Consider the following 27,145-nt stretch of genomic DNA (forward strand, 5'->3'; position numbering starts at 1 on the left):
ACTTGTTGGCAACAATGCTTTAGATCTCTTCATATGTTTATGGAAGCTCAGCTTTCCTAGCTGTTATATTATATGACGCATGTAATATGTTTTTTTAATTTATACGGTATAGTTGGCAGGGGCTCTTTTTGGGGAGCTTACCTTGGACGTCTGCGCTTGATGGGAGTATCTTAGGGGTTAGTGCTGCCGTTACGGAATCTTCGGGTGTTCCAGTTCCCGAATTTTTTGTTTTTCTCGTTGTTTGTGCCGTGGCGCAACCTGGGGTAAAGAAAAAGAGGGGGCGGGATAGGGTGTGGAGAGAACACAGATACAGATATGGTACCAGCAATATACGTAGATGCTTTGGGTAAGCAGTGGATTATAGCTCAATTTGCTAATGTGGGTCCATAGCTCTTTTGCCCTGTTTAAAGCTCTAATGCGGTGTATATTGTGGTGGTGGTAGTGGTACCTACTGTATGTGGGCTGTGTATATAGCTCTGGTGATAGTGGTGGGCAGGGGTATCTGTAGCTCTTGTTTGCTTTTGTTTATAGCTCAAATAGGAGGGCAGTGATGGTGGGGACTGCCTCCAGTGATGATGTTGTATGTGAACTGTGGGTGCTGATGTTTAGTTTGGCTGTTTATAGCTCTTGTATAATGTATAGCTCTTTATGTTGACTGGGCTTGGGGCTATGTGTCCTTATTACAGTAGATGTGTGTATAATGTGAGGGTGGTATGCGGGTGTTTCTTTTGCTAGGATAGCTCTTAAAAGAGCAGTTAGATATACAGGGTGTCAGCCATCCTGGCTGATCTGTCGGTAGCCGCTATTGTCAGAGTTACTTATAGCGTGTGCCGAGCGGTCTGTGTAGCTTCTGCCGAGCAGTTTCTCCTGCTGTTTCCTATTGCGCATGCGTGTGGTGGCCGCCGGACTTCCGGGATTGGTGGAGCGCACAGTGCGTTCCACTGTGGAGTGTGTCTTTTCTTGTGCCTCTACTTTTACCTCGTTTTATGGAAGTTGGTCGGGTGATGGTACAGCGTTATTCAGAGTTTCAGGAGTTGAATAAGTTTTGCAGGTGGTCTTTCACCTGTTTCATTTTCCTTGTGTTCAATGGGATTCCGGAAGCGTAGGGGGAGCGGGGTGGGGGAGGGGCGGGGGGTGGGATGAGGGATTGAATGGCGATTCTATTATTGTAATACTTTAGTGGTATTACGTTTTTTAGTTTAAGGATGTGTGCGGGGGTTGGGTGTTCTTATAACTAAGGTACGCCATCCCTTAGTAAATAATCATTGAATACATTAGACACTTTTATTCTTTAAAAATATGTTCGATATAAGAACACCCAACCCCCGCACACATCCTTAAACTAAAAAACGTAATACCACTAAAGTGTTACAATAATAGAATCGCCATTGAACCCCTCAACGGCTCCACAAACAGAACCTTGTGGGACCCCAACAGATAGTGGGAGTGGAGGGAGGATGTGCCAGAGGTAGAAATACTTAAGGAGCGGTTCGATAGGTAGTAAGTGAACCAGGAAAGGACTGTGTCATAAAGGCCAATAGAGTGATGGGTGTGTAGGAGAAGAGGGTGATCAACCATATCAAAAGCAGCAGAGAGGTCTGGGAGAATTAGTATGGAGAAATTACCATTAGATTTTGCAGTAGATCATTGGTCACTTTTTTGAGAGCAGTTTCAGTGGAATGATGGAGGCGGACGCCTGATTGCAGAAAGTCGAGAATAGAATGACAGGAGAGAAAGTGAGACAGGCATTTGTACATGAATCGCTCAAGTAGTTTGAAGGCAAAATGGAGGAGAGAAATAGGGTGGTAGTTGGAGAGAGAGGCTGGGTCAAGAGATGGTTTAGAATAGGTGAGATGAGCGCATGTTTAAAAGAGGATGGAAATGTGCCAGTGGAGAGAGACAGGTAGAAGAAGTGAGTTAGAGGTGGACATGCAGTGGAGTAGAGGGAGCGGAGTAGTTGGGAGGAAAATAGGGTGAACAGGTTGTAGGGTGAGATGATAAGATGAGTGCAGAGACTTCGTCTTTAGTTACTGGAGAGATTGAATTAAAGGTTGATTGGAGAGTGTAGGTAAAGTGAGTGGAATTTGGCATGAGGAAATATCTTGTCGAATGGTGTCATCTTTACTGGTCTATTGGTAAATAAAGTGTTTGCTGTGATGTGGATAAATGCTAGAGGTTTATATGTGAGAAAAATGGAAGTTAAATGGCATCATTTGTGTAGTTGTAGTGCATAGTTTGTTGTGTAATGGAATTATATGGTTTTAAATGTAACATGCTAGCATGGAAAAGATAGCGCATAGATTGTTGGATTAATATGGTTAATTTTAGACTCAGTGTTTAGTCTGTTTGTGAGCTGCTTTGAGTTGATTAAAAAGGCTACAAGTGAGATTGAAAAACATTGTGTTGTTTACACTGTTTGCGCATAGAAAAACATTGTGAATATGTGATGTTTGTTACATAGTTATTTGCATGAGATATTGTTATATTGTCATGGTCTTCTACACACACTCTCTGTCCACCATTTTGTCATAATCTCATACACACACATTCAGTCCACCATTTTGTCATAGTCTCACATTCTTATTACACACATATACACATATAGTACTATCATGTTTGCTTAGTAACATAGATAAGAGACACACTTACACATGTATAAGATAGCGGAAGTAGGCAATGCATTGTATTTTATGTAAAATGTATTATGCGTTCTACACTGTTATTATATGTGTAAATACCGTAGCTGAAAATATCTATTGTTAATAAGAATATATATGATTTTTAATAGGACAATTGCAATTCTTTCTTGATATGATAGGATATATTATTCATTCTTATCTGTATTAAGCTGTGGTAATCAAAGTAAATAGAGCAGACATAGTAACATAGTAACATAGTAACATAGTTGATGAGGTTGAAAAAAGACACCAGTCCATCAAGTTCAACCTATTTTGGATCTCCTGCGATCCTGCACTTATATTTGAAATTAATCCAGAGTAGGCAACCGCCCATCTGTTTCAATTTTGAAAATCCCCCCAGACTCAATATTGCAATCCAATTTTTACCCTATATCCACTACTATCCTTTATTTTAAATTAACGGTCGTATCCCTGGATACACCTTTCCGCTAACAATTTGTCTAACCCTTTCTTAAACATATCTATTGAATCTGCCATCAAAACCTTCCCTGGCAATGAATTCCATATCTTGACTGCCCTTACTGTAAAGAACCCCTTCCTTTGTTGGTTGTGAAATTTCCTCTCCTCTAACCTTAGGGGATGACCACGTGTCCTGTGCATGGTCCTTGGGGTAAAAAGTTCCCATGACCCCTAATGTATTTGTACATAGTAATCATATCTCCCCTTAGACGCCTCTTTTCTAAAGTAAACATGCCTAAACTGGCTAACCTTTGCTCATAACTTAATGACTCCATACCCTTTATCAATTTTGTCGCCCTTCTCTGAACCCTTTCTAGTTCCAAATTATCTTTTTTATAGAGTGGTGCCCAGAACTGTACTGCATATTGAAGATGAGGTCTTACCAACGATTTATACAGTGGCAAAATTACACTGTCTTCCCTTGCATCTATGCCCCTTTTTATGCATGCCAATACTTTGTTTGCCCTTGCAGCTGCTGCTTGACATTGAGCACTATTGCTAAGTCTACTGTCTACGAGCACTCCCAAATCCTTTTCCATTATAGATTCTCCCAAATTAATTCCATTTAATTTATAGATTGCGTTCTTGTTTTTGATCCCTGAATGCATAACCTTACATTTATCTGTGTTAAACCTCATATTCCATTTAGCTGCCCAATCCTCCAGTTTATTTAAGTCCCTCTGTAGAGAAGCTACATCTTGCTCTGATTTTATTACCTTACAGAGTTTAGTGTCATCTGCAAAAATAGAAACTTTACTCTCTAAACCATCATCAAGGTCATTAATAAATATATTAAAAAGGAGTGGTCCCAGCACGGAACCTTGAGGTACTCCACTTAAGACCTTTGACCAATTAGAAAATGTTCCATTTATCACAACTCTCTGTTCCCTATTCTCTAACCAGTTTTCGATCCAAGTACAAATTTTGATTTCTAGACCCAGTTCCCTTATTTTGTAAACCAACCTCTTGTGTGGCACTGTATCAAAGGCCTTTGCAAAATCTAAGTAGACCACATCTACTGTCCTGCCCTGGTCTAAGTTCCCACTAACTTCCTCGTATAAACTAATTAGATTAGTTTGACATGACCTATCCCTCACAAATCCATGTTGATTCCCACTAATAATTTTATGGCGTACCAAGTAATCCTGAATACTATCCCTTAAAATACCTTCCAGTAGTTTCCCCACTATTGATGTCAGGCTTACAGGTCTATAATTCTCTGGTTGTGATCTCGTCCCCTTTTTAAACAACGGCACCACATCTGCTATTCGCCAATCCCTTGGTACTGAGCCTGATGAGATTGAATCTCTAAAAATTAAGAATAGCGGTCTAGCTATTTCCGAGTTTAACTCCATAAGGACCCTTGGGTGTATGCCATCTGGACCTGGAGCTTTATTTATCTTAATATTCTTCAGTCGCCTTTGGACTTCTTCCTCTGACAACCAAGTATTAATTAATGACATGGTTTCATTTCAATTTTTATGTATTACTCCTGCCATTTGTTCCTCTCTGGTAAATACTGAAGAAAAGAACGTGTTTAATATCTCTGCTTATTCCTTAGTATCATTTATCAATTCACCCATCTCACTTCTTAGGGGTCCTATATTATCTGTTTTAATCCTTTTGCCATTTATATACTTAAAAAACTTTTTGGGGTATGTCTTACTTTCTTTTGCAACGTGCCTTTCATTTTCTAATTTTGCCAATCTAATTTCCTTTTTGCATGTTTTATTACATTCCTTGTACCTATGGAAGGACTCCTCTGACCCTTCAGACTTAAACAATTTAAATGCACGCTTCTTCCTTTGCATTTCTTCCCTTACCTTTTTATTTAGCCACATTGGTTTAGACTTAATTCTTTTACATTTATTTCCCATAGGAATGAACTTATACGTGTATGTTTCCAACAACATTTTAAAGACAGCCCACATTTCTTCCATATTTTTTCCTTCCAAGGCTTTGTCCCAGTCTATGCTCTTTATAGACTCCTTTAGCATATTAAAATTTGCCTTTTTAAAGCTTAAAGTCCTAGTTGATCCCTTATACTGTTGTTTCTGGAAACTAATTTCAAATGAGACCATATTATGATCACTGTTTCCCAAGTGCTCCTTTACTTGAATATTTGATATTACGTCTACATTGTTTGTTATTACTAGGTCCAGTATAGTCCGGTTCCTAGTTGGTTCCTCAACTAATTGGGACATGTAATGGTCTTTTAGCGTGCTCAGAAACCTATTTCCCCTGGCTGTACCGCAGGTCTCAGTACTCCAATCAATGTCCGGATAATTAAAATCCCCCATAATTAAAATTTGACCTAGTTGTGTAGCCTTTTCAATATGCTGTAGAAGTTGGGCTTCCTCAATCGTACTAATATCTGGCGGTTTATAGCATATCCCTTACAGAAACTTCTCTGAACTTTTTCCTCCGCTGGATATTTTCACCCACAATGCCTCTATATTATCACCAATGTTCTCGTATATAACTTCCTGAATACTTGGTTTTAATTCTGGCTTAATATAAAGACATACTCCTCCTCCCCTTTTATTTACCCTATCCCTCCTGAAGAGAGAATAGCCTTCCAAGTTGACTGCCCAGTCATGTGTATCATCCCACCAGGTCTCAGTAATACCTATAATATCATACTGCTCATTCATTGCTACTAGTTCTAACTCCCCCATTTTACCTGTCAGGCTTCTTGCATTTGCAAGCATACACTTAAGTCTATTGCCTCCCTTAGGTATTTCTTTTTGCTTTAAAAAGGGCCGCTCCTTATCGGCTATGCTTCCCTTTCCCCCCTCTCCACCCCCTTTACTCTTGTTAAACTCCTCCTTACTACTCTCAATGTCTATCCCATAAATACTTGCTTGCCCCTCCCCCCCAGAGCCTAGTTTAAAATCTCCTCCAACCTTCTAACCATCCTCTCCCCTAGCACTGCAGCCCCCTCCTCATTCAGGTGCAATCCATCACGACAATAAAGATGGCAACTGACCGAGAAATCAGCCCAGTGCTCTAAGAATCCAAAACCCTCCTTCCTACACCAATCTTTTAGCCACGCATTAACCTCCCTAATCTCCCGCTGCCTCCCTGGACTAGCGCGTGGCACAGGTAGTATTTCCGAAAATACTACCTTGGATGTCCTTGCCTTAAGTTTGCGACCTATGTCCCTGAAATCATTCTTTAGGACACCCCTTCTTCCTCTAACTCGGTCATTGGTGCCAACATGCACCAAAACCGCTGGGTCATTCCCAGCCCCTCCCAACAATCTGTCCACCCGATCCGCAATATGCCTGGCCCGAGCACCCGGGAGACAACACACTGTTCGGCATGCACGGTCCCGGTAACAAATTGCCCTATCTACCTTCCTAATAATTGAATCCCCTACCACCACAATCTGCCTGAGTCCCTGAGTAACTTTGGTCCCCTCTGTGCTGGAGAGACCATTCCCCTGGTTGCTAGAGGAAGCAGTGTCATCCAACTCTACCAATTCTGAACTGCCTTCCACAGTATCTTCATCCAATCTGGCAAATCTGCTGGGATTGCCTAGCTCAGAACTGGCCTGCCTCTTCCTCCCTCTGCTACCCCTAGTAATTGTTACCCAGCTGCCTACCTGTGCATCCTCCTCTGTCTCTGCTCCACCCTGCTCAGCTAATGCATCAACGGTGAGCTGTAAACTCTGCTCCAGGTTGGCAATGTCTCTCAATGTTGCAATGGTCTGCTTTAGATCAGTTACCTGGGCTTTCAAAGAGACCAATTGCTCACATTTCTCACAGAGGTATAAACCTTGGAACACTTGCTCCAAGTGTGCATACATATGACAAGATATGCATTGAGTGAGATCATCAAGCCTGCTACTACTCATCTTATTAAGACATTGAATTAGAATTATCTTTCTAAGATTTCTGGGTTCAAATTGGAATAAACCTTGTGTGATAATGAAGGTAGTCTAATTATTACGATATTGGCATTAATAGTATATTTGCCACATTATTGGACCGTCATGCTTTCAAATTAGCACGGTATGTAGCACCCAAAATAGCTACCCTTTTACAGATTGTATTGCCGATTGAAAAGTATAAATCAAAATACATCAATAGTTATACTTCTTCATCCAGTTTTCTTTTAACATACCCCAGGAATATAAATCTGCACAACCTTTATAGTGAAGTGTAAATGACAGGAACACAATGCACAGATGAAGACAAAATGTAATCTCATCTGCCAACATGCACTCTATTGTGAATAATGTTCTTGCTACAGTTTTTCTATAGTTTGTAGTGGCTCAATAAAACTTGATTGATTAAATTGTTCATTAAGGACTCAGTACTAATGTCTTGTAAGAGACTATTCTACTGTGTGTATTAGTGGCGCAAAATGGGATCTTGTGCTAGTTATCCTGGGTTTTTTTTGCCTGCATACAAAACAAAGTTCATATTTGTTCATTTCTGATTATATTTCTTATAATGTTTTTAAGGAACACCAATGGCTTTAAAACTCCTACCAAAGACTTTTACCAAGCGGCAGAACTTTCTGTATGAATACTGTGTGGCTCTTTCCTTGTCAATTCACCCTAACATTATTGGAATGTTTGGAATCGCATTTGAATCTTCAGAACACTATGGTTTTTTGTATGAAGCTGCTCTGCATCAAGATCTTATCTCCCTTATAACGCCAAGAGTAAGATAATTTTACATTCCTATTAACAATGTAATCACATAAAACAATATTTTGGTATAGTTTGAAGTCTTTAGCTAGCATACTGTATAATCAGAATGGGATTTTTGGTATAATCTAATTATTGTTATTGTTGCTAGCATTTAATAGTATTGGCACTGCAGATATAATGATATGAGCATCTTTACTAGTATATAATCATAAGGTTCACCCTACAAATAGAGTCACATTGAGAAAATAGAGAAACAAGTTTGATTAAATAAATATAAGGAGCCTGTTTCATTAAAGAACGTAAATGCAGATACTTGCCGTATTTTGCACTAAATTGCATTGTGCATGCTCAGAAACAAACGATATGCCAGAGAACACGATTGTTCATCTTTGAGCACAGGCTACAATTTTCATAGGCAAAATGGGGAGGGGAATGGAAGTATGCACATAGACTATATAAGTGCCAAGTGATAGTCATGATGGTTGTGTATGCATGCTAGAACATGTGTTTGCATTCAAGAGCAACTGTAAAAATGCATTTTATGTACAGGAGACATTAATAACATTCTTATTAATGTATTTCATGGAGAAAATAACTGGAAAACAAACATACATTTTTTGAAAAAAATATATATATGAATTATACAGTCATTTCATTTAATTAATTACTATATATATAATATATTATATTAACAGGTCAGAATAATTGTATGCTTTTTTTTCTGTGCATTCTCCTGGGACTTTATATTCTGCATATGTATTCTATGTATATCTAGAGTACACCGTGTCTAGACCCATATTTAATGTCGATATAGAGCCTACATTCACTGTAGCTCACAATGATGAACTGTCAGCTATGGTCCTAAATTAAATATACATTGGCCACATCATAGCGATTTAAATATGAAAATCCCACTGATGTACCAGAGAAATGATAAGTTAAATATCATGGGAATTTTTATCCTCCAATAAAGCACCCAAGTTATTATGTAGCCACACAAAATAGCAAACGCTTCATTAAATGAAACTTACAGCTGACATGTTACCGCTGGTCTGGTATGTTGTTTTGAGTGATGATATGGTAAGTTACTGTGTAGCCAACAGCTGACCACTTGGATATCACAGACCTGACAAACGGATACTCTCAATGAATGAAAAGATACTCATGTGCTAAATGTTGTATCCATATGGACTGAGCGGCTGTATGGTCCAAATAACAGCGCAAATGCCAGCGGTTGTCGTGTCTGAATCTCTCAGTGGAGCGAGGAGATCTGGAGTGAAGAGGACTATCTCCCTGAATGAACGAGAAAATGTAACCTGACAGCTAGAGTTGGCAACCACCAACAAACACTGAAGCTGATTCTAAAGAACGGAAGCATAGTTACGGTGATTCACTTAGTGATCAGCTGCAATGGGTGTGAACTTGTATCGGACATCATTCACTTACACCTAGATGGAAATGACTACTTTCTACAGAAAGCATCGGGTGGACAAATTCAAATCTAAAGTAAGCAACAAAGTCAAGGGAGCCTATTTATCAATCTACTTTTATATTTAAATTGCTGCATATTTGAATATCATGTCAATTTATTACTAGGGCATCACAGCAGATATCAAATGAAAAGCAGGTTTCTATGGGGACTGCTATTTTACACAATTTAACACATTCCAAAAATCTTTTACCTTTGATCTTGTGACCGATGGCGTTAGCCATTGAAGCCTATGGGGAGAGCATTGCGGTAGAGAGATGTTCGGGTCCCTCACTGCATTATACCTGCTCTCCCCTATGGTCACTATTGCAAAAGAGGTCACTTTGCGATAGTGACCATAGAGGAAATAGGAGATAGGTGTTTGTAGGAACAGCAGTTTTTCGTGACTGCTGTTCCAAAAGAAGAATTTTCATAAATAGTCACAATCTTTCATTCCTAATCATTACGATAAGGAATGAATATAATCATGTTTAAAATGCTGTGCTTGTTAAATATGCCCCTTTGTTTTGTATAAAGAAAAATCTGGAGGTCTGTCATATGTTTCTGCATATCCAAGCAGACAGATTTCCCCAAAAAAGAATAGACTCCGTTAATCAGGCACCATTTTGTACATCCATAAATTCACATTTAGATCTGCTCATTGCAAGCCTCACTAAGAGTTGGACATAAATCAAACTCTGTGCTGCAAAAATGTATTTGGCTTTATTGAGCCCTCTTAGCAAAATATAGCTGAATTTTGAGTCAAATTTAATATGCCCTTGCACCCGTCTGCCTGGAAAGGTGGATTGAGGGCATACAAGCACAAGTAGGGGTGTCTAAGCAAATTTTTTATTTCCCCAAGAATGTTTTTTACTTCCAAATAATATTTAATTTTCTACCCATGAAAATTAAGAAGTAGTTGCACGCAAAACTACCTTTAAGTCATCCGTTTCAAGAAGAAGGGTTGGAAAAATTCTGAACTATTTAGTGCAAGTTCCTGTGACCTTTTCATATTTTCAATAGTTGCTTAGCACTCATTTATGTAAAACACTTTATAGGGTTCACTTTCTTGTCAAATCTTTTACCAGTGATGTGTCTCTGCTAAGGGATTGGTTTGAAATTGCAAATACAAAATGTTGTACCCTTCTACATCAGAGAGATTCCAGCTACTCTATTCTGCTGGTCAAATCCAGGATGATATAAATATATATTTTTGTGGGAATGATACTTTTCAGCTAAAAATATATATATAGAAAATGGCATCTTCTGTTTGCTTCAAATGAAAGTCATTCATGACAAAATCTAATTCAGAAAAGGCACCCCTGTTAAAACCCCAGGTAGTAAATGTATTAATCTCCGGATTCTTCATCTCCGGCGTGTTCAGCCTCTTCAGCGCTTAAATTTAAAGCTGCGCTGCATTGTAAAGGGAAGTTTCCCTTTACAATGCAGCGCCGCTTTAAATTTAAGCGCTGAAGAGGCTGAACACGCCGGAGATGAAGAATCCGGAGATTCATACATTTACCCCCAGGACTCTAATAATATCACAGGCTTTGTCCTGATCTTTCCAAAGGAGTTCAGAGTATATTTATTGTAAAATTGTTGAGTCTCTGACTTTTAACTAACTAAACACAAAGACTTTGGCAGATAATAGATATGAGGCTGGGTAAAATGTTGTTTCCTACAGTAAGAATATATATAACTAGGTTACACAACCTCTTAAGCCATGCTGGTACCTCATTAGTGTGAGTGATGTGAATGTCAAATTAAAAGATAGTGTTTCTTTGTTAGTTAATTAGTTACATTTCATTATTGTTTATTTATAAGTTACATTTTTTTGTTTAGTTTTAGTTCCTGTCACAATTGGTATAAATGAAATGATTGTAATTACTATTGATAGTATTTATTACAATGTAAAATTGGATATATTTGCTACACTGTGAATAGATATTTATAACACTTGGCAAACAGACACATTTTAATCACAGCTGAATGAAAGTGACAACAATTCTAACCACATTTTTGGTATTTATTAAACTGGAAAATGTGTTTTAGGACTCTGGATTTCTGAAGTGCAAAATGGCTGAGGTGCAACACAAGATCACCTTTCTTCCTTATATGGGCCTTGATTTATGCAAAGGTACCAAGATTTCCACAAGAGCACATAGGTTATTCAAGAGGATGGCATTGTTTGTGAAGTAGACATTTGAACAGGCCAAATGGAAGAGTTGGGTGGAGTGAGGACATACCTTGCTAAGTATGGAGTAGGTGAACCAGAGCTCTAACGTTTCAGAAGCTATACAAAATTAAGATTCAATTTTCTGACAGAGATCATTGTAAGTGCATGGAGAGTATGCATTTGTAGGTGCATTCCCTACTCTGTTGACGAGAGCAATGTTATCTTCTCTCTGCAAAGGGCTTAAATTTTGCATCAGCACAAAGCTCAGAGCTTTTCATACTATTTTATTTTATTGAGACAAACATTGGCTGAGCTGCCGTGATTGTCAGTATATCAAGGTGTACCGTGGAGATGTTTAAGTACAGCTTGGATGGGAGTGTTGTCGTTACCGCCAAGTGATTGCAAAGACTGCTTGGATGTAAGTATTGTCTCTTACCGCCACAGTATTGCTAGGAGACCTTTAGCAGGGAGGTCATTGTTAGGATAGATACAGAAGGCTAGAAGGATCGGTCCACAGGACCACACCACTAGGTTACCGCCTGTCCGGAGCATATAACTTTCCACAGGGATGAAAACCTTGCAGCATCGGTAAGATTTTGGAAACTCTGCAGATATTTTTAAATCTGCTGCTTGACCAAAGAACTATACTAACCAATTTGGGCCTGTCTAAACCTAAGGACAGTTCAGTTTTATTATCATTCTTCTGTTAATATAACTGTTCATCCTATGTAATAAAGAAATTATTGTATCCATAATCCTTCTTTGACTCCGTGACCCTGAACACAAATATACTTGGACTCTCTGGGTTCTTATCTTAACATCCTAATATCATCACAATGTTGCATTGTCCACTGAGTGCAAGTAACGAAGAAAAGTAACTACAGAGCATCAAAATGTATTAGTGCACTTTAATATATTACTAAAGTCATACTTCCTAGTTGTCCATATATTGGTGGGACCGTCCCAAATAGTAGACTTCAAAAGGGGTGGTGCCTAAACAAAAATGGGAAGAGTTTTGCACTGGATGTTTAGTGAGGATCGTTTGTGGGGCTTATTTTGTCCTGAGTTTGTATGTCTCAATTTTGACAAGTATGTAAAAGGTCAGTGCAGTTAATCAATTTCTTGTTATTTGTAGCATGTTGTCACACACTCGGTTCACTCCAGTCCTTATTTAATTATTCTGGTGAGCATGTAAAAGTGCCCTTTCAGCCACTAAAGCAGGAGCTATTTCCCTTGAGAGTCTGCTATTCCTCTCTGCTATCATGAGGGTGTAATGATGAGGCAAATATACTATTAATGTGAATATTGTATTAACCATTTAATAACTACCTTCATTATCATTACACAGGGTAGATTCCAACTTAAACCCAGTTCTTAGAAAGATAATTCTATTTCAATGTCTGCTCTATTTACTCTGATTACCACAGTATAATATAGGTAATGAAACATATATCAAGAAAGGATACCCACAAAGTCTCATTAAAGAGAATATTTATTCTTATTAACAATAGATATTTTCAGTAAAAGTATTTAAACATATAATTACAGTGTAGAAAGCAAAAAATATTTTACATGAAATACAATATATTGCTTACTTCAGCTGCTTTATCTATGTGTAAATGTGCATCTTATCTATGTTACTAAGTTAACATGGTAGTACTATATGTGTATATGTATGTATATCAGATTTCAGTGTGTGTATGTTTGTGTATATGTATATGATAATTGCAAGTGGGGGTGTGCAACATATAGGATCGATAAGACCACATGGTAGATAGACAAAAGATATTACAATCCAAAATGGAGTCCAGACCATGTGTCTCTGGCTCTAGAACATACTTGCCTACTCTCCCAGAATTTCCGAGAGGCTCCCGAATTTCGGGGAGACCTCCCGGACTCATGGAAGAGTAATCAACTTTCCTGGATCCTAAAAAATGCCAAAATTCATGGCATTGAATATGGGGGCAGTGGTTAAATGCATCATTAAGCTCCCCCCAGCTTAATGTATATTGAATATACTGTGAATTTAGGCACTTTATAGTGGGGGCGTGGCTATTGTGACGCAAAGACATCCCCACGCCCCGTCCTACCCTTGTCACGTGACCTGTCCTCCCGGAGGACAGAGTCACAAAGTCGACAACTATGCTCTGGAACAAAGCATACCTCACATGTCTCTGACATGGCACACACAGGAGCCATTTTGTCCGTTAAATCTATCCATCACTGAAATGATGTACGGTACTTATTACAAAACTCCTTTATCTAATCTATTTTCTTTAACAAACAGTGTATGCACTTAATCTATGCAATCTACACACTTTCTTCCCTTCACAATCTGATCACTTCCTGCAAAACCTTCCCAAAATCACACATTATCATCATTTGCTATGCATTTAAACTAAACTAAATTAAGTCTTTATCTATGCTGACAGTGTTAAACTTTTCCTAAGTTACTTTCTATAGAATCTTCTCCCTTACTATTTAATAATCATTTTCTCACTAACAGTCTTTTTCTATTAACTCACAAACAGTGGGACCACAATTCCATTCAAACACTGCTGATAAACACTGGGTCTAAGCATGTTACATTTAAACATATTTAACTAAAAGCGAACACCATTCAATTATCTATATTACACATTTTAATCAATCTAACTTTTCCACTAAACACAAATTCCATTCTATCTGTACTCAAAGACAATTTCATTAAATTTTCAATTTATACTATTTAAACTTCACATATTTATGTTATCTTACCCAGGTACCACCCAAGCCATCATCCATGTTGCTTTAAAACAACCATTGTATCTATATTTCAGAAATACTTGCTTATCCATGGAGTGCCCAAAACAGATCTCTCTCCCTCTCTCTCCTGCAAGTGAAGAGCAGAAAAACCTCTGTGTTTCTTAATGAAGTGTTCACCCTCAAAAGTGGACTGTCCCAGTATAGGTTATCTTAGTACCTAAACATGTGTTAATTAACGACCTAAGCAGCTCCAATTTCTACACCAGAAATCAGGTTACTGAAGAAGGGGGGATGTGCAGCTTTGCTGCCCACTGGAGATATGTAATGACTTATATTTAGGCATGTACTATTGCAGCAGGTAGAGTCTGTGTCTGAAAACACAGCGGGCATCATGTAATTAGCTACTGTGCATGTGTCAATTGGCACATGCGCAATCTGTACCGCGGTGTGAATTGCTGGTGACGCGTTCAGGAGCGATCACTTGTTCATAGAGCACAATTTACACAGCAGTCCCTGTGATAGAAAAGCTTGGCTGGCTACCATGCTTTTGGTTTGCACCACAAAATAAATTAGTCAAATCATGGGCCTGATTAGGTTCACTCATTCTATTAATTATATACATGCCAACTTTCCCAGAATGTCCAGGTGACTCCCGAATTCCAGGTAAGTCTTCTGGAATCCCGGGAGAGCTGGCTATGCTCTCGCATCTGCCCACTTCAGAGCCGGCATGGAGGGGTGTATTGACATAGGGGGCGGGGCTTAGCGAATTTCTGCATTTTGGCTCCGACCCAGTGACGTAATGCATACATCACTGGGGGCGGGGACAAAATTGTGTGGTTCACGAAGTCCCGCCCCTTTCCATCCTCCCCCACACCCCTCTTCAGTGATCTCCTGGAGGGAGCCAGCAAAAGTAGTCAAGTATGAGTAATTACCAGAACCAGCACTAAAATCAAAGGAGCTCTTCTTAGCCATCCTTTTGTAGTGATAACTATTGAAAAATTGAACTCCTAATAGGTGGCAAATATGTCACCTTTCTAGTACCCTGTGTTTTGGAAAAAAGGTCCCTGCTTATTACCCAAGCCGCTGCATAAAATGTAATCCAACCTGATACACAGAGAGAAACTCTCTGGGCATGATTCATCTTCAAACATAAGTCCAGTTAGCTTCCGAATTCTACGTGAAATTGCTCTGTGTATGCTTAGAAATGGACCTTAAGCCAACCATTACAATTGCAATTCATCTATGAACGCAAACACTTACTACTGCCTACGACTTAAAGTGCAGAATGGGGGAGGAAAGGGGGAGATGGACATAGGCAATGTCCAGTAATGGCGTTCCCAAGCAAATGCAGGTGATTCAAGTTCAGCCATATGTAGAAGTACACTGTTTTCAAACGTAAGGTTTGCACCTGCTTCAATACAGGTGTAACCGATCGAGAAAAGTGATGAACATGGCATTTGTTCTCTCAATGTAATGAGATAATTGACAATTCAGCTGCAAACTTGATACCACTAATCTCATTAAACAACATTAACAATAAGATGAAGGCAGATGGACGCAAATGTGCCATTTCCTTTCCCAAAAAAAAAAAAGTAAAAACAAAAAAAAACTGTTGACTGCTTACTTAAAAAAGGTAAGTGAAACTTTCACATGTGCGTCTCAGGAGCAACCAAAGCATTTTATTTTATTTTAAAAGCATTGCATTCACTAGCATGTGAGGATGATTTAAATTGTCTTACTGGTCCTTGTAAAAAATTACTTGTGAGAATTAAAAAATGCGCCTTATCATCAAATTCACTGTTTAGAAAAAAAATGTTTTTCCATTCATTGTAAGCATTACATTTTATGCAAACCCAAAAGGTAATTACTTGTAAAATAAGATGAATCACATATGCCTTAAACACCGAAAAATCTTGTGAATCTTGAGGACTCGGATCAATATCTTCTTCCTCCTGGCCAGCAACCTCAAACTCTCCCACCCATGGAACCCCACACAAAAAAAGTAGTATCATTTTTTTTTAAAATATAAATATAGATAATGTAAGCAACTATGCATAAACTACATCACATAGGCAATACATTCTTAGCATTTTAAAACATAAAACCGCATTGCTAATGTATGCAACTATGTCTAAACATTTGAAACAATATACTGCAATACAAACTGTCAAGTCATTTGGTGTACTATTTAATTCTCACAATGAACTACATTTTTAAAAAGGGGCAGTAAAGCAAACAGGAAAATTAGTGACAAACACAAAGACAAGTGAAAAACACAAAAATTATTTTGATTTGTGCCCTGGCCCAATATCATCTGTGTTGCTTGATCAGAATTGCCTCTGGGTCACCCAAACAGTAGGTGCTGCAGGGGCAGCAGGGGCAACAGGGGCAACAAGTGAATTCCCAATATAATGAACAATAGCATCGGTCAATCTCTCAAAAGTTGTATGAATCATTGTAAGAGTTTTTGTAAAGGTTTTTGCAATGTGATCCATTTTGGCATGTGAATTGTTGGTGACAGATTGACCGATTGCCACTATCCACAGTTGGTTCTGTAACACCAGTGGGGAATGATAGATGCACACGGATGTCCCACCTAACCACGCTGGAGTCCACGGTTGCTCACCACACCTGACAATACAGCGTGCCATACCATTCTGGTCCTAAGGAAGAAACCAGACAAGTCACTGGGATTCAAGGATACCCAGGGATGAAAAAAAGGGTGTGCGAGGTGATGGCTAGGAGTAGGGACAGTTCGACCTCCCCTTGATCTGTTCTGGGGATGGGCACAGGGCTACGAATTTTCGGGACAAGGAACTATCCCGCCCGAGTATTCTACTCACTGACGAGTGAGGGTCCTTGCCAATAGGAAGACACAGACAGGAATGCGATACTCACCCGGACTCACTGTCTCCGCTTGACACTCATTCACACCTTGAGTGTTAGCTTCTAATAGAACAGGGGTGTCATTAAACAGCCCACCCACAGCTCTGTCTTCCGACTAGTATGTTCCACCCACACTATTGCTAGCTATAACAACAACAGTCAGCGACCTGATCCTACCACATACACTATGTGACCAGGTGCTGAGCAACTTATGATCTTCTTGCACTAGGTGTTGTGCACTACCCTAACTTAAACCACAATTCCAAAGTGCCAATACAATTTATGTGAACAAGAAATAGGGATACCAGAAGCCTACCTTTAATGGGAGCCTGATTCCTGGACCCTGCAGGTAAAATTCTAGGGTAAGTTACTAACTTTCCCCCTCCGCAACCTAACTCCTGATAACTACAACTTTTTCCCTGGGACTTACTGTGGAACTAGTTTTCCACCAACTATGAAGTGTTCAACTCAGGGACCAGTCCGGAAAAGCTTGTGGAGCAGAGAAATCTCACCTGAAACCGTAAGTGGCCACTGCCAGATCTCAGGACAAGAACTAACCACACTCCATTGTTCATAGTGCGTGAAAGTAAAACCACCAGTCTCCAATGCCGAAACTCAAATCCGAGCACCCCCAAATTGCAACCAACAACCTTGACTGCTGGAACTTAACTAAGGAGTTGTGCTGTACTGCCAACTGGTTAATACTGCCACCTATTCACTGTATATGATGAGCATCTTGGGGCACTAGTAGATGGGTACTTAATTTAGGTCAAAGGGGAAACAATTACAGATACACCGGAACCCAAAATAACCTTGTTAACACATGGTAAAGTGACCACCACTCAAATGGTCACTTTCTATAATACTAGGGACAGACAGGGCGCAGTCTCACTATGGGAAGAGCCCTATCAAGTACAACCCCAATTGCTAATTATTCAGATTAGTCTGGCTATCACTGAAGTCTGATTTGTTCCGAGGAATAATGCCTGATTAGGCTATAACCCTGTAGGCTATACCACCAGGCCTAGAGCCTGATTCCTAGCTCTTTGACCTTGAACCTTGGCTCGATCATCTGCTTCCTAAATAGCCCTAATATCGCAGGACCTTGTGCCCACTGATGCCTTGCAGGCCTAGTACTCAAATGTAGCCAGGGGCCCTACACCCAATCGTGAAAAGAAGGGAGTGTGGAGAGGGCAGGCACAGGCCTCTTAGAGGTGTTGCTCACAAGAGCCCTACCTGTCTCTGGCCATCTCCTGGGGTGTCCTCAGCTGATTTCCTTGCTGCCGCCATCCTCAAGGCTCTGCCATGGCCACTTTTCTTCTCTTCCATCTGCTTCTGTCTTTTTGGGCAGGAGCGCTCTTAGCCCTGACAAAGGCTTCCTACCCCTGCTGTCTTCTTCTCTGATCCGTCGCTCCAGATGTCCCACAATGTCCTTTCTTCTTGCTTTCCACTGAAGAAACTGACAGAATGGCAACAGAATGTGGCGGCTTAACTACCAGCCACCGAGCATGCCCTGATTGGCTCCCCATCCTGGTTACTCATTGATTGGCAGCAAATTTCTTCCAGTTTGCTGCTGCTGATGCCGAGAACCAGGGACACACCAGCTCCAGACGACTGGGTGAGTCACCCGCCGGCCTCCTCACAGTTCTTCATGTGGCAGTTGTTCCTCCGCACCAACACGAGTGTCCATATCTGTGGGGTCCTGTACACCACACTTGGCTCCTCAGCATCTATATCTAAATGGAAGAAAATATTAACATTATAACCATGTATATTTTTGTCAATACCAAGTTTTATTATCATTCCAGTAGATTTTATAACACAGATTAGTAATTTCTTATGTGAATGTATTATTAAAGTTATTTTATCGTTTACCAATAATTATTGTCTATGCGATTTGTGTGGTTCAAATTCACAAAGCGATTTATTAGCAAAAGCAAAAGAATAACAATTAAATAAATAAGTACAGCCGATACATACGCTGCACCCTGCTGGATCCAGTTTACAGTCATTCAATCCTGAAGTCTGTGGTCAAAGAGACTGCAAACTGTATCCAGAGAGCCATATAACTACATTTGGTGTTACAGTAAATACAATACAGATGACTTGGCATCTTTTCATAAGTTCAGGCTCCAAGACAGTCCAGTATAGTGTAGTGTAGTATAGTGTAGTATAGTTTGTTCATAGGTGTTACATACATCTAAAGAACATTTCCAGAATATGAACATATCTTACACAAGACACCGCAAAAACCTTAATTCATGCACTCATCATATCCCGCATCGACTATTGCAATTCCCTCCTTACTGGTCTTCCCAAAGTCAGACTTGAACCCCTACAATCTACAGGGTGACTCAAAAGTCGCAATACACCCTTTTATTTCAAAAACTCTACAGGAAATTGGGAAACCTGAATACTCCAGTAAGGTATGGGTGACGTGGTCTATCTTTTACGGTATGTACCAAACATGGGCACCATCTTGAAATCGGCCAATCGGCCCAATTCCTGTAGAGTTTTTGAAATAAAAGGGTGTACTGCGACTTTTGAATCACCCTGTATTATGCACGCAGCGACTAGATTGATTTTCCTTGCAAACTGTTGTTCTCTGCTGAACCACTCTGTCAGTCTCTACATTGGTTGCCTGTATTTCAACGAATCCAATATAAAATTCTTCTACTAACATACAAGGCTGTCAACAAAATTGCACCGATATACATTTCCTCACTTGGCTCAAAATATCTTCCTGCTCGACACCTCCGTTCTGCACAAGATCTGCGTCTCTCTTCCACTCTCATCACATCCTCCCATTCTCGGTTACAGGACTTTTTTTGGGCTGCACCCACTTTGTGGAATTTCCTCCTTGGCACAGTAACACTTTCCTCTAGTCTCCAAACCTTCAAGTGTTCTCTGAAAACCCACCTCTTCAGACAAGCTTATGATATTCCTCAACCACCATCTTAATCTCCCCTGTTACCACCTTCTACACAGCTAACACAAGACAACAACCCTCTGACCAACATTGGTACACACACAGCCCACTCAGTACTTTTACCTTCCATTCAAACTGGTCCAGTGTGCAATATGATGTAGCACATGCCCTTGTGTTTCAAACTCCCATTGACCTATAGATTGTAAGCTTGAGAGCAGGGTTCTCTTACCTCTCTGTCTGTATGTATTACCCAGTATTGTTTTATTAATGTTTGTTCCCAATTGTAAAGCGCTACGGAATTTGCTGGAGCTATATAAATAAATGATGATGATGATGATAGGTCAGTTCAAACAACACCCTCCAAGGGTGGGGGTCAGCTCTCCAATCAGATGCCGACAGCTAGTTCAAACTGGTCTATTTACATTATACACACAATACTATTCTGATCACTAATTCCCTATATTACATAACTAGCATACACGAAGTGTGATCTTATAGCTGATGGAACCGGATCACTAAGGATAAATAGGGGATTAGACTGACACCAAACATGATATGTTTCCTGTGACCTAAACCTTAGATCTCACTAAAGTGCATATAACATTATAATATTTAATTATAAACTAAATAACATCTGTTAATAAATGACTGTGAGTTGGAACTATTATAAAATGAACTATGTACAAGTAAATGAGTAAGTGTAAGTGTATGCATAATTTATCGTGCAATTGCGCCATGACACGTGACAAACTGATCGCAATCACATGGTAAAACAATATTAATCAATATACTTTCTTTCATCCAATTATTCGACTTTGACAGTATATATTTTGTCATGTATGTACACGTGGGATCATTTAGAAAGAAAAACACACCAAATGTTTTGATAATATGCATAAAGTGCAAACATATATTTAATTTGATGGCAATTTTGCATATGATTCCATTTAAAACTTAGTTATTCTCCAAGGGATCATCAAAGAAAGTACATAGCAATCTTGACCAGATGGCCAGATTATCCAGTAGGCTGATTAGGTTGCACTGGTACTTGGTGGGGTTGTTGTTGTAAAATTGACATCTCATTTATAAAGAGGCAAGTGGATATAAATATACATTGTTGGTGGGGGTATTAAAATGTATTTAATCACAACATTACAGTCATTTGAATATTTAATGCATGTATTCCAATATAAAATTTACCCAGAATTGATTGTTGAGTGGTTGAGGGCAGGTCCTCACCAGTTTCGATCCAACAACCTGCACCATTTGGTATTGAATGTAGGCAAATGCTGTGCATTCCGGAATCCTGAGATCTAAAGACTGGAATATCTGTGGTGGTCTCAGAATATATCCTTAAGAGGACACTTGACGTAAGTGTGTGAAATGTCCAAACCGAATAATATATATATATATATATATATATATATATATATATATATATATATATATACATATATACATATATACAATATAAATATAAATTGTTTTGGGCACACAATAACCATAAACTGATATACAGCTATAAACAGTTTTGTTTTTTTCAGTTTAAAACAGGCTGCAATGTAATATTGCACACATTCAAATTGTTACATTTTGAAAAGGTTTTGGATTTATTATTCCCATGCCTTTCACAACATTTGCGTGTTTGACAACGTTGAAAGAAGGTGACCATTTTGCTGATACAATAAAAATAGAAGTAGATTCACATACCATTTCTTGACCTCAGTCACAGACCTCCAAATAGGAGCACGGCATTGACCTACTCTGAGATGTCCTCCCAAATGCAGTACTTGCTGGAGTGAATAGCTGCGAGTTTGCATGGTGCAGCCTCTTCACCACAAATTTCACCAGAATCTCACCTCTCCAGGTTCGGACTGGCCCAGCGGGCTACCGGTTAAACCACTGGTAGGCCCGGCTACCGTACAGCCACACTTCCTTTCACAAGTGGGCGGAGCTTACCTGGAGGCTCCTCACATCGTCCCCTCTGCGTCCCCGCTGCTCAATTGCGATCGCCCCCTCGCCCTGTCAGCTGATGTTCCCGCGTCGCTGAAGGGAGAAGAGCAGAGAGGCTGCAGCAATCAACTTTTAAAAGTATTAACCAGTTGTTTATATTGTTTCTGCTATATATATATATATATATATATATATATATATAATACATATTGTTTACTGAGGAGCATCCATAACTTGTAGTGCTGGGTGAACATTACATATGACAAGAAGATGCAGAAATAATCAATAGTAACTTGAATTTCACACTATAAAAGGTCTTTTCCCTGGAGTGTAATCTTCTAGCAATACAATCCTTGAGTCACTCTTTTGTTTCTCTATTCTGTTGAACGACATTCCTGAACTTATGAATTTCTGCAAATGTATACTATATATAGATAGAGAGAGAGTTCTGACAACAACAGTGTCAATTCACTCTGCTGTGTGTTGTAGTTGGGGGTATAATAAGTCAGAAGAGCAGGCAGAGCAAAAATGATATGGGAAATTTTGCACTGAACGCATAATGTGAGAAAATGTGGGAAACGTCCGCAGCCAATTGCAGAATAAGGTGAATATGTTGCAGAACAATTTTGATATGTTACTTATGTCTAATGAATATATGTTTATAGTGCTAATACAAAAGGTTTGGCTGCCTATAGAGGATTCCATAATTCTTTAGCTTTGAGTTAATCTATGTCTCTGCATATAAATGAAATTATTAATATGTACATCTCCTTTAAATATATGAGAACATTGAGCTTCCTTTCTTCACTGTCTGGGAAGTGAGTTGTTCAAAATCACCAGCTATAATATATACAACACTTCAGGATGCTGAATGAAGAATATATGCAGATTGTCTTTTATTCTGCATTCTGTGTTTTTCAGTCTCTGTCTAACTAACTGCTGCCTAAGGTTTGTGTTTGTATGAGAAAGGTAATATTCTTCAGAAAGACCAGGGAGTTGGCATGAATAGTCCTGGCCTGAACCCTGGTACTGAATCATATATATTTAACATTCTCTGCCCTCATTACTAAGGTAAAATAGCAGATTTCATGACAGGATAGATATATATATATATATATATATATATATATATATATATATATATATATATATATATATATATATATATATGTATGTCACGGGCACTAGGAGTTTTACCCAGAATTCACCAGGTGTATCTACACTTACCAGAAGTGCGGACCTCTGGGTAGTGTGGTGAATCAGTAGAACCATACAGTAGAATAGAGGAAAGGAATGTCAATAGTATAAATGCTGAGTCTTGGCACCGTGGAACTGTGATGGTACAGCAGTTTAGTATACAGGATAAAATGAGAAAAGAGTCCAAGTGCCTTAGCACGCAGGTAGCATATAGCAGGCCAGTACTTGATAACTGGATAACGTTAGGCAAAGACCAATCAACAATATAGTAGAAAAGTCAGCGACTTGCAGCTACAATACAGAGGCACTTGTAGACTTTAGTCCAGCTAATAGGTACCATACAGAGTAGTAGCTATATCACAAGGAAACATGAATGGTTTACAGCTGGTAAGTTTCACCACGGATATGTAGAGAAGACTTGTCCAGCGCAGGTGTGTAACAGAATAGTGTGAGTGGTCTGCAATTGGCAAGTTGTACCACTGATGTGAAGGGAAGACTTGTCCAGGCGCAGGCATGGAACGGAGTAACGTGAGTGGTCTGCAGCGGGTAAGTTCTACCGATGTGGAGAGGAGACTTTTCCAGAAGCAGGCAGGTAACGTAGGTAGCGAGAGTATTCTGCAGCGGGTAAGTTCTACTACCGATGTGGAAAGGAGACTTGTCCAGGAGCAAACGGATAACACGAGCAGAAACAGGAAACACCTCAGAATCTCAAGGAATGAGAACCAAGAACAGGCAAAGGTAATAGGGCAACAGGTGCGTTAAGTACTGAGAGGTGATTAATTAACCAATGAGACTAGAAGCAGGGTTTTAACAGTTCAGGGTTTCTGCACATGCGCAATCTTAGTCAAGATGGCGGACGGCCACGGCTCAGGAGAGGCGCCGGCAGGAGCGAGAGAGACCCATGTCCCAACCTAGAGGCACTAACAGTCCGGTGAGTGACAATATATATATATATATATATATATATATATAATGTGTGTGAATTGAGAGGACTATTGCAAGCATAATATGAATCGGGGACACTTGTGTGGCATAACATTGGGGGCACTACCATGTGGCATAGCATTGTTTTGGGGGCACTACCATGTAGCATAACATTGGGGGCACTACCATGTGGCATAGCATTGTTTTGGGGGCACTACTGTGTGGCATAGGGGGGCTGCCTATCTATACTAAACTATAGGGGGGCTGCCTATGCTAAACTATAATGAAGGGGGGCTGCACAGAGAACACTATAGGGAGGGGGTGATGGGACCTTTAATGCTGAGTTGGTTTGGGTCTATAATTGAATCTGGGGCTGAGTGTGGGGGCTATCTATTAAATGTGAATATTAATTATTTAATGCTAGGAATGGTCGTGGGAAATGGATGTATTAAACGTAAATGCTAATAATTTATTGCTGGGACTGTTTGGAGGGAGAGTAATAGGTTTATTTATTAAATGGGAATACTATTAATTTAATGTTTGGGTTGGTTGGAGGGAAATAGATCTATTCATCAAATGTGAGCACTATTACTTTAATGTTGAGGCTGGAGAGAGGCCTAATTATTAAATGTGGGTGCTGTTTATTTAATGGCAGGGATGGTTGACGTTTCTAAATGTACCCATTATTTTTTCCAAATAGGGCCCTCATCATTCCAGGATCCAGACAAACCGCAACTAGAGAAACCAGCAGCCACAGGTGGTAAAAGTGACAACAACAGGTAGGACAGTCTGTCAAATGATCTGAGTCTAGTGCAGGTTTGGCTAACCTGTGGTACTCTAGGTGTTGTAAAACTATAAGTTCCAGCATACCCTTCCAGCAATAAGCTGCTATATATTGGCAAAGCATGCTGGGGCTTGTAGTTTCACAACACCTGGAGTACCACAGGTTAGCCAATCATTTTTGGTGACTGTTCTGCCCAATCTAAGGGGCAGGTCAAGACTGTATTCTTTATACACACACTGCATTCTTTATATACTGCACTAAGGTGCTAGCTGTCCTTCGTGGACTGACCACTCCCCCTCTAGTGTCTGGTCCCACCTCTATGATGGCTTACCACACCCCCTTTGGTGGGCCCCTAGTATTGCATTCCCCGGTGGGCCCTTCATGTCCCAGTCCGACACTGCACCTCTCTGTAGGAAAAGTTTGGCTGCCTATACTTGGTGGAGGATTAGCTTTTTCCAGACATCTCTTCCTCTGAATGGGACATCTTTCACATGCAATCTATAGTGTATAAAGCCTGAATAAAAACAAAATGGCAAAGAACAATCTTTTTATAATGTCTACAGAGGTGTATTCTCCTGCCATTTATTGTGTGTAAATGCCAAGGTGTTGGAATACCCCCTAATTGCCCAGGTACTGCCCACTATTGTGATTGAATGACGTGGACTAAATTATATACATGTCAAAGGAAATCCACCATTTTAGATATGGTAGAGAACGTATCTGCGGCTTATGTACTTATGCCAACACATGGCCTGAGCACCAATCAGTGACGAGAATGTTGAAAAGTCTCATTCAATTAAAAACACGAGGGAGTGCTGTTTTACAAGAATAGAGCTGCGGGCCCTTATTTAAACCATGGACCGTTGTTTGGGTCCAGCTGCTTGTTACATCAGAAAATATACAACCTACAGGGCTGCAGTGTTCGACATTCGATGCAGGCTAGGTAGAAGACGCTCCACTGTTCAACTTCAGTGCTGCTGGAGTGACTTGAGAAGGCAGCAACCACAGCTCCTTGCTGACCGGAGGAGTGAAATTGGAAGGCGTAAGTTCACAATGAAATATAAATTCCTATGATTACAGATTGATCTGGCCCATGTAGTTATAGCTAATGCTTAAAAGAGAAAGAAATGTGGCTTGTAATAAATATTGTTGGACAAAGTACAAGGCCTGCTATGTAATAGTGATGTTTCAGTATCAGGATGTGATTACAATCACTTTAAGATACTGAAGTTTTAATAAACCTTCTAGGTCAAGTACATATGTAAGTGATATAGAGGTGTTTGTATTTGGCCAGTGGTGGAGTAATGCTCCATGTGTGGTATTTAATAATTAAAGTTGAAACCTAATATTAGATAAATGTATCTCTCTATCTAGGAGAGAGATATAATGTAATAAAAGACTAATGTGTCATATTTCTTCCAACAGAATGTCCAGCTGCCAACAGGGAGCCAGGGAGGAACCCCAGGAGCAGCCCCAAGAGGAGCCCCTGGAGTAGCACACAGAGGAATTATGGTAATGATTCCTGGGAGGGGCACCTGATAATTATTGAGGAAACGCAGTAGAATCCCCAAGAGGAGCCACTGCAGGAGCCCCAGTTTGAGGAGACAAGAAGCCCATCCCAGGCCCTTGAAGAAAAATGTAAGTATCTTGATTTAAAAATCTAGGACTATATTATTTTATTTTTTTTCAGCACAAAAGTCTGGGCCACAGAAACAATTTAATTACTAAATGTTTTAGCCAAGGATTAGACAATTATTGCTCTTCAACCGGTGTCTGACTTAATAGGTCAAATAAGTGTTTTCCCTTAAGTAAAGTGTGACGAAACGAGTGTGATACGCTAACCATTCGGTTTCTCGTTTCTCACATAATGTGGATTATAGCAAGTACTTTTTATAGCCCTTGCTTTTGTTCCCCAGCTCACCAGACTACAACTGGATTGTCCAATTACATGTGGCTAAGGGGACATTGTAGCTCAGTGTAAATATGTATATTGTGTATTCTTTATTGATGACTTGCAGTAAGGTTATTCATTGTCCTTAAAGTGAAACCAGGAGGGTTATGGGTAAAGATCAGGACACAGGTGAGAGGGATGGAGCTGCATTCATTCTCCCCCCCCCTCCTTCCTCTACAGGAAGCATGGAACAGCTGGGGACCCTGTGACATCACAAAGTAGTGTAGGGGGTAATTTTAGGAGGGGCTCACTGCTACCTTATCTTTGGAAGTAGGGGAAGCCAACTAGTATTAATTGTTCTTCCTAGGACT

At 39.7% G+C, this 27,145-nt stretch overlaps 1 protein-coding gene across 1 annotated transcript in view; it reads left to right on the plus strand.

The window, feature by feature from the left end:
* Nucleotides 1–27,145, plus strand: part of LOC142106763 (serine/threonine-protein kinase SBK2-like) — a 243,145-nt gene that overhangs the window by 150,854 nt on the left and 65,146 nt on the right. Inside the window, exon 3 of the mRNA XM_075189769.1 lies at nucleotides 7,630–7,832. Coding sequence (XP_075045870.1) covers nucleotides 7,630–7,832 — 203 coding nt within the window. The remainder of the gene's footprint in view (nucleotides 1–7,629; nucleotides 7,833–27,145) is intronic.

The sequence above is a fragment of the Mixophyes fleayi genome, chromosome 11 (assembly GCF_038048845.1).
Source record: "Mixophyes fleayi isolate aMixFle1 chromosome 11, aMixFle1.hap1, whole genome shotgun sequence".
NCBI lineage: Eukaryota > Metazoa > Chordata > Amphibia > Anura > Limnodynastidae > Mixophyes > Mixophyes fleayi.